Source organism: Parasteatoda tepidariorum, chromosome 4 (assembly GCF_982258835.1).
Source record: "Parasteatoda tepidariorum strain Cologne lab strain chromosome 4, Ptep-v5.0, whole genome shotgun sequence".
Lineage (NCBI taxonomy): Eukaryota > Metazoa > Arthropoda > Arachnida > Araneae > Theridiidae > Parasteatoda > Parasteatoda tepidariorum.
In genome coordinates this window covers 74,740,334-74,754,820 of record NC_141758.1, presented here as the reverse complement: position 1 = coordinate 74,754,820, position 14,487 = coordinate 74,740,334, and the positions used below count along the sequence as shown (strand labels likewise).

At 26.5% G+C, this 14,487-nt stretch overlaps 1 protein-coding gene across 3 annotated transcripts in view; it reads left to right on the top strand.

Moving 5' to 3' along the window:
• LOC107440520 (sarcoplasmic calcium-binding protein 1) overlaps positions 1-14,487 on the top strand; it is a 123,632-nt gene that overhangs the window by 63,759 nt on the left and 45,386 nt on the right. For all 3 annotated transcript variants that reach the window (XM_087161371.1, XM_087161372.1, XM_016053474.4), the window contains exon 2: positions 6,023-6,089. In XM_087161371.1, the coding sequence (XP_087017497.1) occupies positions 6,023-6,089 (67 nt within the window). The remainder of the gene's footprint in view (positions 1-6,022; positions 6,090-14,487) is intronic.

The following is a 14,487-nucleotide window of genomic DNA, read 5'->3' as shown; positions in this document are numbered from 1 at the left end:
ACTGCTGTCTAGCCCCTATGTTTTTCCGTTTATTTAAACCGTTCTGGATAATCCATTCCCGCTTAATCGAGAGTTTGCTGCACTGATGTTTTTTCCTTCATACTGCTCATTGAACTGCCGAATAATGAAAAATAAATCGCTTGTTTTAGTTATTAAACCATTAATATAAATTTTTTTCTCAAAAAAATTTATATATTTTACCTAATAAATATTTAGAAAAAAAAGAATGCAACATATATTGGTAATATATTTGTGCAACTTAAAATTACAATACTCTGTTAGAAATTAAAATTCGCAAACTAGTTTCAAACTTTAGGGTAAGTTAAACTTTGGAAGACAAATAACGAACTAAATTCTCTTTGTAAAGTTAAATAAATTAAAATAAACAAAAAGTCTATTTAAATGAAGTGGGAGAAAACTTTAAATTCAACAAATCTTACGCTAAACAAAATTTAAAACTTGCTGATTCAGTAAAGAAAGTTTAAGACGCAGATTAAACGTGAAAGTTATTTACTTTATCACGATTTATATCGCTGTGATTGAGGTTTATTTAACGTCTTAGAAAAGGGTGAGTGATTTATTTTTAATTACAATCAAATGATTAAAATCTTATTTGTGTAATTTAAGGAACATTTTAATTGAACTTACGCTACAGTTTTAAATATTATTTTAAATTGTCCGCACTTGAGTTATGTTATTTAATTTGAGCAAACTAACTTCCAATAATTTGAGGAGTGAAATTTTTGAAGAATCAACAATTAATTTTTATTTATTAATAGATTTATTAACAAATTAATTCATGATTTATTTGTTTTATCATAGATTTAATTAATTTTTTAATCCTTAAAACCTTAGATTATAAAAACTTTAAATTATTAAAACCATAAATTATATAATTAAATGTATGCATAAATTTAAAATTTAAAAAATTTGATACAGATTTCATAAAAAATAAAAATTCTTTTTATTAAAATGATTGCTAATAAAAATTCATTTTTAAACTGTCGTTTGTACAGAATATTTCAACTCTCAATTTCAGTAGATTTAAAAGGAAGTTTCTAGTACTGCAACAATGGTATCAAGTTTTAATGTTTACAGAATCCGTCAACTATAACCAAACAAATGTAATTTTGTAGAGTATATTAAAAGGTTTTCTAACAAAACTGTAGCGAGATTATTTCGTATTGTATCACTGACACTTAAAATGAGAAATTTGATAAGCGTATATTATCGATTAAGAAAAGGGAAATCTTAGGCACTATTAAGCAAATTGATTTCTAAGTAATAAAAAGTAAAATTTACGAAAAGCTTTAACTTATTAATCCTGTCTTAAAACATTTGCTTCATTTAAACATTTGTCTGAAAACAAAAACTAACAATTTTTTGCTATCATTTTCAGTAAATTGAAGGATGTCGTATTTTAAATATAAGTTGTGTGCATTCTAAACTGAAAAAATAAGTATGGTCAAATATACCAGAATATGGTAACACTAACAGTGTTTCCAGCTGTATAGGAACACCAAAAAGGTTGGTAATTTTTAGTGAAACGCTTTAGTAATGGTTTTCTTAAACTTAATAAAATATGGTTTCATAATATGTGATAAAATTAGCATTAAAATTGGTATATGTGATAAAATTAGCAAAAAATTGTGGTAAAATTTAGTAATTTTACCATGATGCATAGCATAAAAACCATTCATTTGGTTAAATTTACTTTTCAGTTTTGTGTTTTTTAAAGAATGCGTGGTAATATGAATTATTATTTTGAAATATAATACTTTCGGTAAACTGTTAGCATATGAAAGGAAACTAATTGCTAAATAAGGGTTTAAATGCCATATATTTTGGTATTTATTACCAGAATCATGTTTTTTTTACCACTGCTCTTTCTAAGAGTTTTGTGATTATATTTAAGAATAAATCATTTATCCGGTTATGTTTTTCAGACTTAGATGATGAGATTCAATTTGAAATTTTATAAAATCAGGAACTTTATACTAGCAAACTTTCTCATATTTTCCAATATGCTTTAATAGTTTAGCAATATTTCTGTAACCCAAAATGAAGACTGCGTATACTCTCTAAAGTAAAACGATTCAGCAATCAATTCTTCTTACGATACAGCAATCCCTGAGTTGCATTTCGTTAATTTTGAGAATCATCTCGTCACAAAATCACGTGATTTGTGGCGAAATGCATATATGACGAAAATGTTTCTTCAACCCTGAACCTCATTGCAGTGTATTAAGGGGAATTATTAAATTAAATAAAGACAAGACGATCGAAACTAGAATGACGAAACAAATCGACCGCCTGTATGTTGTTCAAGGGGTTGACCTAATACTAAAATGATCCCGGGTTTGAGTCTCGCTTCGAACATGTAGTTTATCTCTTTGTCCTATCTGTCTTTCTTGCGTTGTTGTTGTGACGTTGATCTAGATATATGATGCCCCCGAAAAAGTTATCAACAGTACCACTTGCTAGATTCTATGAGGCATTTCATGTGCTTCATGGCATTTTGTGAGGGGAGGGGGCAGAAATAGAATGATGAAATTTTTTTTCCCCTTTAGACGAAATTCCTTCCCTAGAAAAAGTGACATTAGTCATTTAGTGACTTAGACAAAATTTTTGTTAGGAGCATATACCAGGTACATGATATTTGAATATCCTTTTTTTACAGTATGATTTTTGAGTATCCCTTAATCCCCAATTGAAAAACATTCTGTGCTTTTAATCTTACATCTTTAAAGAAAGTTCTAGACCTAAAGCAACAAACCAAACATTTTTTTTTGTTTCAAAAATTAACTTTTTCTAAGTAATTTTCTGCTACGGATTAAATATAGAAATATCCTAAAATAATATAGCAATAAATCTTCTTTATATTAATCATGATATAAAAACCTTATTGACATAGAAAATTATAATAAATCTATTTTATAATAAAAAATAATATTTAGTTATTAAATAATTAAATTAAATGGTTAAAAATAATCTTCATTGACCGTTAAAATAACATTAAATCTCTTTCCGAATAAAAAAAATGTACTATTCATTAATAGCTGAATTAAATATTTACGTTTTAATTTATTTTTTTTAATTGCTTCTTGAAATTAAATAAAAGGAGCAAATAAAATTTTTTGTAAGATCAGTCAATTATTTTATATTTTGACTACTCAGAATATATAAAATAATATTTTCTTGTTTCAGACCAACTGACCGAATTTAGTCCACTGTTCAAAAATTTCAACTAATCTACTTCTACTCCTCGGCCCTACAGTCCATGAAGGACCTTGGCCTCCCTTACTAGACAGCTCCCCTTTATCCTCCAATATTTTTGTTTTTTCAGATCTCTTTCAACTTCAGCAAGCCATATTTTTCTAGGGAGTCCAACCTTTCTCTTTCCCACTAGTTTTCCTTGATGGATTTTTCTGTTGCTCTTTCTTCACCCATTCTCTCCAGATGTCCGAGTCATTGAATTCTTTTTGTTTTTTTAAATTTACTATATCTTCATCCTTATATAGCTTACTTAACTCTAAATTACTTCTAACTTTCCAAAAATCTGCATCTTTGATTGATCCATAAATCTTCCTGAGAATCTTTCTTTCAAAAGAAACAAATATTTTTTCTTCTTCCTGATTAATAGTCCAAGTTTCGATTGCACATGTGACGATGGGTCTAAACATTGTTTTATATAATTGTAGTTTCAATTTTCTGGAAAGCAGATAAGATTTAAATAATTGAAGCATTGAAAAGTAACATCTGTTTCCAGCTGTCAGTCTATCCTTTATCTCTCGGTTTAATTAATTTTTTTCAGTGATAATTGAGTCAAGATATTTGAGTTTCGTCACCCTTTCAAAACCAAGTTCAGTATTTACTGCACTCGCGGTTGGTCCGTTTTCTCTGTCCATAAAAGCGCATTTAATTTTTTTCCCGTTAACCAAAAGTCCCACAGTTTTCAATAATCAGGAATAAATATTTTTATATTACCCTTTTATTGAATCAGCTTGAACTTTAATTTTATTTATTCATGATATTATCAAACTGAGTGAATTTAAAAAAAAATATTATAATTCATATTCTATAAAATATTTAGATTTTCTCCGTTAACCAGAAGTACTACAGTTTTAAACTAATCAGGAATAGTTTTTTCTTATATTACCCTTTTATTGAATTAGCTTAAGCCTTAATTATATTTATCCTTAATATTATCAAATTGAATGAATTTAATAAAATTTATTAGAATTCATATTCTTAAAATATTTAGTTTCTCCCCCGTTAACCAAAAGTTCCTCAGTTTTCAAGTAATCAGGAATAATTATCTTTATATGGCCCTTTTATCAAATTAGCTTGAACTTAATTTTTTTTATCCTTGATATTATCAAACTTAGTGAATTTAATAAAATATATTAGAATTCATATTTTATAAAATATATAATTTTAGAAACTTTTTTAACATATTCAAGTAAAATGCATAAAATAAAAACTTTTTTTTTATCCCATTGTTGTCTTTATTTTTTTACCAAATGCAATGAATTTAAAAACAAATTTTTAAAACCCGCACTTTGCAGAAACAGTTAATTTAAATTTATAGCAATATACTCAATGAAAATTCAGTTCTCAACTAAAACCTAATCCAGTTTAGAATATGTAATACAACTATTTTAAGTTGCTAAAAAATCGCCTTTTTACTTCCTAAAAGTTTTGCTCATCAATTTAAACTTCTTTCTCATTTTGAAAGGTGAGTAAAAAGGTTGCATGAAAATAAAATCTCCATAAAAATTTTTCGCTTCCATTAAGTTACTTTTAAAGTTACTCAACATCACAACTTCAGACATCAACTAAGCTTCTCCATTTGCCTTAAAAAAAGAATATTCATAACCGCATTTTATTATAAGGTAATAAAACTTCTAGTTAGTTATTATAAGTTAAATAGTTTTAATTTAAAATGCAGAATGCTGGTATGATACTGCTGCAGTTTTTAAATCCCCGAATTACGAGCATTTTTCAGTAGTTAGTATTTATTAGTTAAATAGTTTTAATTTAAAATAAAGAATGTTATTATAATACTGCTGCTATTTTTAAATCGCCGCTAAATTACCCACAATTTGGAAGTTCGTTGTCATTGATTAAATCGTTTTAATTTAAAATACAATATTTTGGTCTATTAATAGTTCTTACACAGAGAAAAAATTTATAGTAAAAGCTACCAGACCTTGGAAAAATGTATCGTATTTCTGACTTTGTTGAACCACCAAAGAGCTCAGTAATTTTCATTGAATTTTTGATTTTGTTGAACCACCAAAGAGCTCAGTAATTTTATTGTATATTTGACTTTGTTGATCCACCAAAGAGCTCAGTAATTTTCATTGTATTTCTGATTTTGTTGAACCACCAAAGAGCTCAGTAATTTTTATTGTATTTTTGACTTTATGAACCACCAAAGATCTCAATAATTTTTATTGTATTTTTGATTTTGTTGAACCTCCAAAGAGTTCAGTAATTTTTACCAAAGCCCTTTGGTAATGATTTCAGTAAAATTAACAATAAAATGCGGTTTCATATTATGGAAAAATGAGGAAAAAATTGGTGAATCAGGATATAAAATTTAGATTCTATAATAATACCTTAGGGCATGGCATAAAAACCATTTATTCAGTAAAATTTACTTTTCAGTTTTATATTTATAACTAAATATTTGATAATAAGAACTATAACTTTGAAAATTTAAAGTTCTGGTAAACCAGTAATATATCAACAAAAAACCTAATCTATGCATGGTTTAAATATCGCATATTTTGGTTTTTTAACAAATATTACGTTTTTTTTACCAGAAATACCATTATCGTACAGTATTTTAACCATAATTGTTTTCCTCGTGTAATTTGTTTTAAATCGCAGTTAAATTATACACAGGGCAATATATTTTGCACTTTCATATTTTAAATTGATTTATAATAAGTGATTCATTTAATTATTTTGCTTCTTTATTTTAATTTCTTTTCTTTTTCTTCCTTTTTTTCAGGTATTTTTGATAATGGACGCATACAAATGGGACAACAGAGTTCGTTTTGTAGTGAGGCACATGTATGGTAAGTTAACAGAAATGTATATTTCGAACTAAATTGATGTTCTAACAAACTAAACTAGCAAATCATAGGAGGTTACGTCAACTGGTTAGTGCTTATCACCGGGTACTTACCTGCTGACTTTTTATTTAAGATATGATAAAAGTTACAATAAATAGAAGTACAAAATATATTAAACACTATACAGTGTGCATTAATTAAGCTTTTGGCATTTATTTTTTAATTTGTTTGTTTTTAAACACCACCCATGCACGCGTTTATAACATTTTTTTAGCTGATTTCATCATCTCTATCGGCTACAATACTATGATGTTGCAAGTGAAAATTATCACATATTACTCAACGTTTCTCTCATTTAGTAATTATACACGATTTTATGTCAGGAAGTAAAATAATTCAGATTTTTTTTATGAACAGGATAATTAATTTAAAACAAAAAAATACTTTTCAATGACAGTTTTTCAACCCTTTTTTATGGATTCATTTAAAAAACTGGCATGCTAACAATATGAAATTAAAATCTACTCAAACTTGTAACTCTGAACTGTAAAATAATATATTTTTAAAAATAATTTTAATTTCAGTTTTTGATCTTTTGAATGTTCATATTTATTTCAACATTAATAATCGTTTCTGATCGATGCATTTGATTCTAAGTAAGGTTATTTTCAACTAAGAATAAGATAACTTTCATTAAGCACAGAGAAAAAATGCTGGTAAAATTACCGCAATGACATGGTAAGGCCACTTCAAGGAAGAAAACCATAATTCTACAAATGAAAACCAAAATATACTGTATTTAAACCATTTATTTGATAAGTTTTTCGTATATGAGGTAATGGTTCACTGAAAATTCTAGTTTACAAAATTATGGTCTTTATTACCGCACGCTTAATAAAAAATACAAAACTGAAAAGTAAATTCAACCGAATAAAGGGTTTTTATTCCATGCTCTTAAGTATCATAATAAAATTACCAAATTTTATGGAATATTATAAAACCATATTTAATTGTTAACTGTACCAAATTCATTACCAAAGCGCTTCGGTAAAAATTACCCAGCAATTTGATGTTTCCATAAAGCCAGAAACACGTACATTCTACCACATTCTAGTAGTTTTGACCATACTTTATTCTCAGTGAATATAAAATATCAAAGAATTTATGGGAAGTAATAAACAATAAGTTAAATAAAATATTTTTAACATCGTTCATCAAAAAATAAAATAATTCTGATTTTTTAAACAAAACTTATTTGAAATATTGAAAACAGCAATAATAATTTCCAGTAATAGACTTTCAAATGTTTTTAATTATTTATTTAAAAATTGTCATTATAAAATCGAAATATACCTTAGCTTTAGTTCTAAGTGCAATAACAACACGTACCAATTTTTCGGTATTGAAGTTTTGAATTATCTGAATTTTCATCAGCATCAAAGATCTATTCTGATCAAACTTACTTATATTTAAATTAGATTACTTTTAACAATAAACATTCAAATCAACTAGAGAACTATAAAAAGGAAAAAAGAAAATGATGGATGGTTAAGGTTAAATAACTAATTAAATTTAAAGATTCCAAAAAGCTAATTCAATACTTCATCCGAATAAAATTAATAAGCAGGCATCACGTTTTCAAATACTTCATAACAATGCTAACGCCAAACTTGAGACAGAGAGGATAATTGAATTTAATTAGATAACAAATCAATGATAGAAAAAGCTTATTGATTATGTTATTTAATGGTTCACTCTTAATTAAATCAAACATTACAAAGGCAAATAATATTTTTTGAAAGAAAGAAGTGAGTATTTCTTCAAAGAAAAGTTTCGGATTTTTGTGAAATATCTGATTAGGCTTAGCCGGAGGGAATTCGATCCGAACACAATAAAAGAGGCGAGTTCTAAAAATAGTTTCATTCTTTTAAAGAAGAACTCTTTATTTCATAATATTTTATTATATTTAGTCAATAAATGTCAACATTTTTCATCGTTTGACTAATATTTGAAGTGTCTTGTTTATTAGTTACAGAAATTTACGATTTTTCATTATAAAAATTGTTGGAAAATTTGAAGAAAAAAAAATATTTAATGTAAGCACAATATAGAATTAAGCTTTCTCAAAATACTAACATTACATAAAATAAAAAAATTATAACGTATTTAATTAGTTTTATGGATTTATAATTTTTATCAGATAATTTGGATATGTAAAGCACTATGAGTTGTTGCCTTAAATTTAATTACCTTTAATAATTAAACAATGAGCTTGCATTGAAATTATTCCTGCCTGCATATTACGAAAAAATGTTTCGAATAAATTAATTTAAACATATATTTAATTTAAGTAATTTTATATGTATATATATATATATATATATATATATATATATATATATATATATATATATATATATATATATATATATATATATATATATATATATATATATATATATATATATATATATATATATATATATATATATATATACATACTAATAGTTTTTCTGTTGCAGTAATTTTTTAATTATTTTTAATATCCTTTTCTATAAGGATGACAACATAATGAATTTTCTATACTTTTATGGAAGAAAAGAATAAGAAATTCTATTTACAAATTATGTACAAATTGGAGCAGACCTCCGAGACACATCTTCAGCCTTCCATTTCCAAAAGATAGTGTACACTTTTTTAACGTATCATATGTTCATGTCATGTGATCTATAAAATCCATCCAGACCTCTTTTGTTTATATCTTCCTTGCTAGAAGCGGCGTGCCGTAAAATCTGAAGACCAGATGGAGATGAATTAATATATCAACATAGTTCGGGACTTAAATGGGAATTCGGCTTCTTTAAGATATTTTACTGCGCGGTGTGGATTCATTTTGATCGTATTATATAAAGATTAATAATTTTGATCGTATAAATAAAGATTTCATCGCTATTCAACGGAACTTACTATATACGCGAAGAGCTAAGTTAAGTATGTGAAAGAGAAATTTAATGTTCTCAGAAAGCAAATAAGCTTATCTGTAGATAAATTATAATTCTTTTTAAGTTTAGTCTCGAAAGATCCTTTTAATTTTATTAAGCTAGTATTTTAGATATTATATATATATATTTAATTTATTTAACCTTATAAATTTAAATTTAGTTTAATCTTGATTTTCCAAGACCTGAACACAAAATATCAGCGATAAACTAAGATCAAAATAACTGAGATAAAAATATTCAGAATCGATAATCGATTTGATTAGTGTTCTTGCATGCTTAAATGTACGATACCCAAATGTACGATATTCATATGTATATGTATGATACCCACATGACAGTTTTCAAAAATTTCTAATATATATAATAATCCTATCGTTAAAAACTATCAATCTGTATTAATTTCTGTTTGCTTATCTTTCCAAAGGATAAACAACAAACAAATTATCATTTAAATATTTATCAACTATTGTAAAAAAAATGTCTAATGTTGATAAAGGTAAGTAACAGTATTAATGCAAATATTTTACTATCCTGCATTGATAAACTAAAAAAAAGGAAATTTATGGTTAAAACTATCAGAATAATATAAACAATTTACCACGTTTTCGAAACAAAAAAGTACGGTAATTTTCACTGAAATGTTATGCTTTTGAGAAAATTAATATTTAAATTTTATTTTATAATATATTTTGAAATTCGGTAAAATTTGGCAATTTTGTCCTGATACCTAAGAACTATTTATTTGGTTACGTTTACTTTTCACAGTTTTGCATTTTTCCCAAATGTGTCATAATAAAAGCTATAATTGTGAAAACTAGAAGTTCCGGGAAACCGCTACCATACGAATCGTTTAAATACCATATATTTGGATTTTATTACCAGAATTATGGGTTGTTGTCTTTTTTTATGTCAGAAATGCCTTTACCATACAGAACGGTAATTTGTAGAGAATCCTTTCTTCGTGTATTTGTTCGTGTATTCTTATTTGAATGAGCATGGTTCAATTTTTTAAAATCTTAATAAATGTTCCAATTTTCTTATATAATGACGTATTTTGCGATATAACAGATGGATTTTGCATAGCATTTGTTTTACGCTAACAATAACGCAAAAATTTATTTACTATTTCTTAGTGATCATGAGATTACCAAATTTAGGACGAGAAAGAAAGATTAGCTCATACATTGTGAAGCTTTAATTGCGTTAGTAATTCAAATCTCTGCAATGTTTTTATATTATTTTTATTACATAATTCCACAGAAAAGCAAGTTAAAAGCATTATCCACAAACGTTAATCGGTTATTTTAATATTTTACACCTTTTATACTGTGCCTCTTTTATTCAAATTAAAACTGTAACTTATAAAAAAAAATGTATTAATACTTTAAAGAGATTATTATAGATCAAATTAAAGCAATAACATGATGAAACATTATAAATATTTTTAAAGAGTATTACAGCTCAAACCAGCCACATCAGTTAAATATGACTATTCAATAACTAACATATTTTTACAGTAATTTTTTTTAACTTTACTTTATAAGGAACGTACCTCATTTTATTTGTTGCACAGACATTTCGAAATCCTTACAACCAGTGCCGATATATCAACACCAAAAATGCTTACTTTTATTCAGTGTAAAAAATATTAGTTTTCAATTTATTGATTCTCAATAATCTTTAAGAAGCATATATTTTCTACAAAATCATTGAAGGCGAGAATTTTTAGAGATTATTTCTCTTTTATTTACGCCAAACTAACCTGAGTTATCGATATTCTGACAGAAATATATTTATAAGTTCAGCAAATAAAACTTGAGTAAACTATCTGTTTAACTACGATAAACTAAAAATTATTAGTGCTAGTTAAATAAAAACCGAATGCTATTAAATACCAAGTAATAAAATTGCTTGCGTCCCGCTACTAAAAATCTGAATAGCAAAATTCTCAATTTTTTTTCGTTACTGAGTAAAATATTTCATGGAAAATATTCCAAGCAAAATTTCCTCCAATTTAACTGTATCCATTAGTTTGAGGTTTATTAGTTTCTTCATTAGTTGAGTATCTTCATTAGTTTAGTTCAACAATTATCTTCATTAGTTTGAGGACACGATATTCATCAAAATTTATTACGCATGGAGAAAAAAACCAATTCTTAAAATTACAGTATTAATATATTTCTGGTTAAAAGAAAAACATAATTCTGGTTATATAACAGAAATGTTAAGAATTTAAACCATTCATTCGATAATTTTTTCGTTCGTATGATAACGGTTCACCAAAAATTCTGGTTATCAAAATTATAGTTCTTATCACTTCTCATTTAGTAAAAATGCAAAACTGAAAAGTAAATTTCACCGAACAAATTGTTTTAGGTAAAGCTACCACGATAAAATTAGGAAAAAAAATTTCACTTTCATTATTAAGCAGCGTGGTAATAAAAATCACATTTTATTGCTAATTTTATCGAAACTCATTACCAAAGCGCATCGGTAAAAATTACCATCATTTTTAATGCTCTCATACAGCCAAAAACACGGCAAATGTTACCATATCCTGGTAGTTTCTACAATACACATTTCATAGTGCTCAAAATACTTCATATATAACAAAATATTTACATGGAAAACAACACAAAATAAATGTATGTAATAAAGTATGAATAAAAAAATTTTTATCCGTTATCAATACTTATACTTAGCTACTATTAAAATATTCAAATCAGCACAAAAATTCAAGGGACGAAAAATAACAAAAATATAAATAGTGCATGACATTTGCACTTATATTCCTCCTTTGTTGTATGTAATTTTGAAAATATTTTATTCTATTTTTGATCTAGGTCATACCTATTCCGTTTCACAGGAGGCATTTAGAACCGATTTAAACCAATTAAACGAAATGATTCGCACTTTACTAGGTAGACAAATTTATAAATGATAATTTTTGGGGAAATTTTATAAAATTATTTTTTCAAATAATTTTAAACACATAAACAAAACAAGTAAATAACTGTCAAATCTCCAACTGGGGTCATATTAGCGCCACTTTCGTTGTTCAGCAATTAATTAAAGAAGTAAAGATCAAATCTACTAAATTTTGTAAGTTTAATACAAATATACTACCAAAACAAAGATTAGGTAGCCTAACAAAGAAGAACAACATCTAAATTTTAAATCGCCTAATTCAGCAAATTTAATAAAATGCTACTTTTAATAAACACACTTCGAGAAAGTTATTTTTAGATAAAAATAGTTACTGTTATCTGTGCAACTACTTAATAGAAATAAAATGGGAGTAAAACTTAAGAAGAAAAGGATTATATCAATTTAATAATAACGGGAGATAATATTGAAGAAAAACAAAGGAAAATATTAATTAGTTTTCTTGAAACAAAACATTATCGTCTTTAATCTAAAATACTTGTTAATACTTCTTAGTTTTTGCAAAATGAGCTTAAAGATATAAAAAGCATATTGAAAATAACGAGCTTAAAGTAAATTCGTATCAATTCAAGCTTTCTTTAAAAAACAAATATGCAATTTATTTTCACCACTCTCCGCTTATTAAAATATAGTCTCCAAGAAGTGCCTTCTTATTGCTTTCTTTTGATCTCCCTTGATAACGATACAAAAATATAATAACGAACTAATTTCGTCTAAATAAATTTTTACATTTTATAATTTAGAAGAAAACGATAAAAGAGGTTTTTTCCAATGAACATAAAAGGTCTTTGAAAGAAAGTCAGTTACTTTAAAAACTTTTTGTATAAATATCTGAAGATAATGTAGATCTGAAAAATATTTAAAAATGTATTTGAGGAAAAATACGTCTAAATTTTGAATAAATATTTTGGTATGTTAAGCGGAAAAATTTTAGCAATTTCTGATCTTCTTTTTTTTTTTGGAATCTTTGACTAAACCTGAGAACACAAATGTAAACAAGTGCAAACCGGTTTCAGCGGTGTAAAAATAATAAAGCTGTATAGTATCACCTGATAATTAAGATTTTACTTAGAATCTTGCAGTGTGTCTAATAATTTGGCCAGAGATAAATTAAATGTCATTTAACCTGAAATATACACCGTTTATTTAAGTATGTATTTACATAAATTCTTTACTTGCGAATTAATTTGATGATCAAGGATTAAAAATATAATTTCGCTGTTGGACTATCAGATAACGGAATCTAATCAAATGTTTTGCTTCCTTTTAAACTAAATAACTTCTAAAAAAAGCTGCTGTCTTGGTTCCGATAAGTTTGACTTTTGTTCTTGGTAAATTTATATTCTTTAGCTAACGTTTGTTGGGGTGAAAAATAACAAATACTTTAAAAAATAAAAGCTATTTACTCTTTTTGAAATTCTTAAATAAAATAAATGGAATCCATTTTTCTTACCTCTCAACGTTTTTCTTCTAAACTTAATGTATCCGTTGAGTTTGCGATTCCCGCCGATTTCTTTGAGATAGAAAAGTAAGTGAATTTGAATGTGAAAATGAAAAACTGCTTTATCATCAAAGATCTTTTCACATATTCCCAATTGCAGACGGATAAAGTATGAGTTCTTTCGAAAAAATTCTTTTTACCGAAACTCTGATGAAATATTCTCCCATTCCCTTAATATAGAAAAAAATTATTTTTTTTTCAAATTCCCTGTATTTCCTCTGTTTATACAGATACATAGGTTTAAGTCTCTATTTGCAATAGAGTCTTGAAATGCGTATATTTGTATGCTAAACAGTAAAAAATTCCGGATCAAAAGTACTGGCACTCGGAGTGTCAGTACGGTAAGAGTGCCAGTACTATTTACCGTAAAATCCATTTTTTGTGGTAATTATGGAACTAAAGATCCCATCGAATATTTTCCGCTGTAATATCTACTGCAAAATCACTAAATTAAAACAATCAAATAAATATTACAGTAAAAGTAATTTGCGGTATAAAGCTTTACGGTAAAATTGCACTTTAGCATCCAAATAGAGTCTCGGTGCTGCCATCTAGTGTGGCAGAAACTAGACGTCCAAATTAACATGATCAAAGGTATCTCACCCATTGTGGTGGTCCTGAAAGATTGGATACCACCACTGGAGAACGCACTAGGTCTGCTCATCCGCAGCTGCTGATTGTGCAGCTCTTGTGAGCTGCTGATTGTGCAGCTCATAAAATAAACAAAAGTTTTACGATAAAATGACTTTCATGGATGTAGCACTCACCTTTTACCATAATCTAGACTTTTTTAAAGTGTATAGGTGTAAATAAAAAAAATATATAGTACATGTAGTCTTACAATTATATGTAATAACTTTTTGATTTTCTTGAGTAATTCCATAGATAGGGTATAATAAGTTAAAAAGGTTTGGAATATTTCTAAACCTATTTCTGTATAATCTAAATCGCT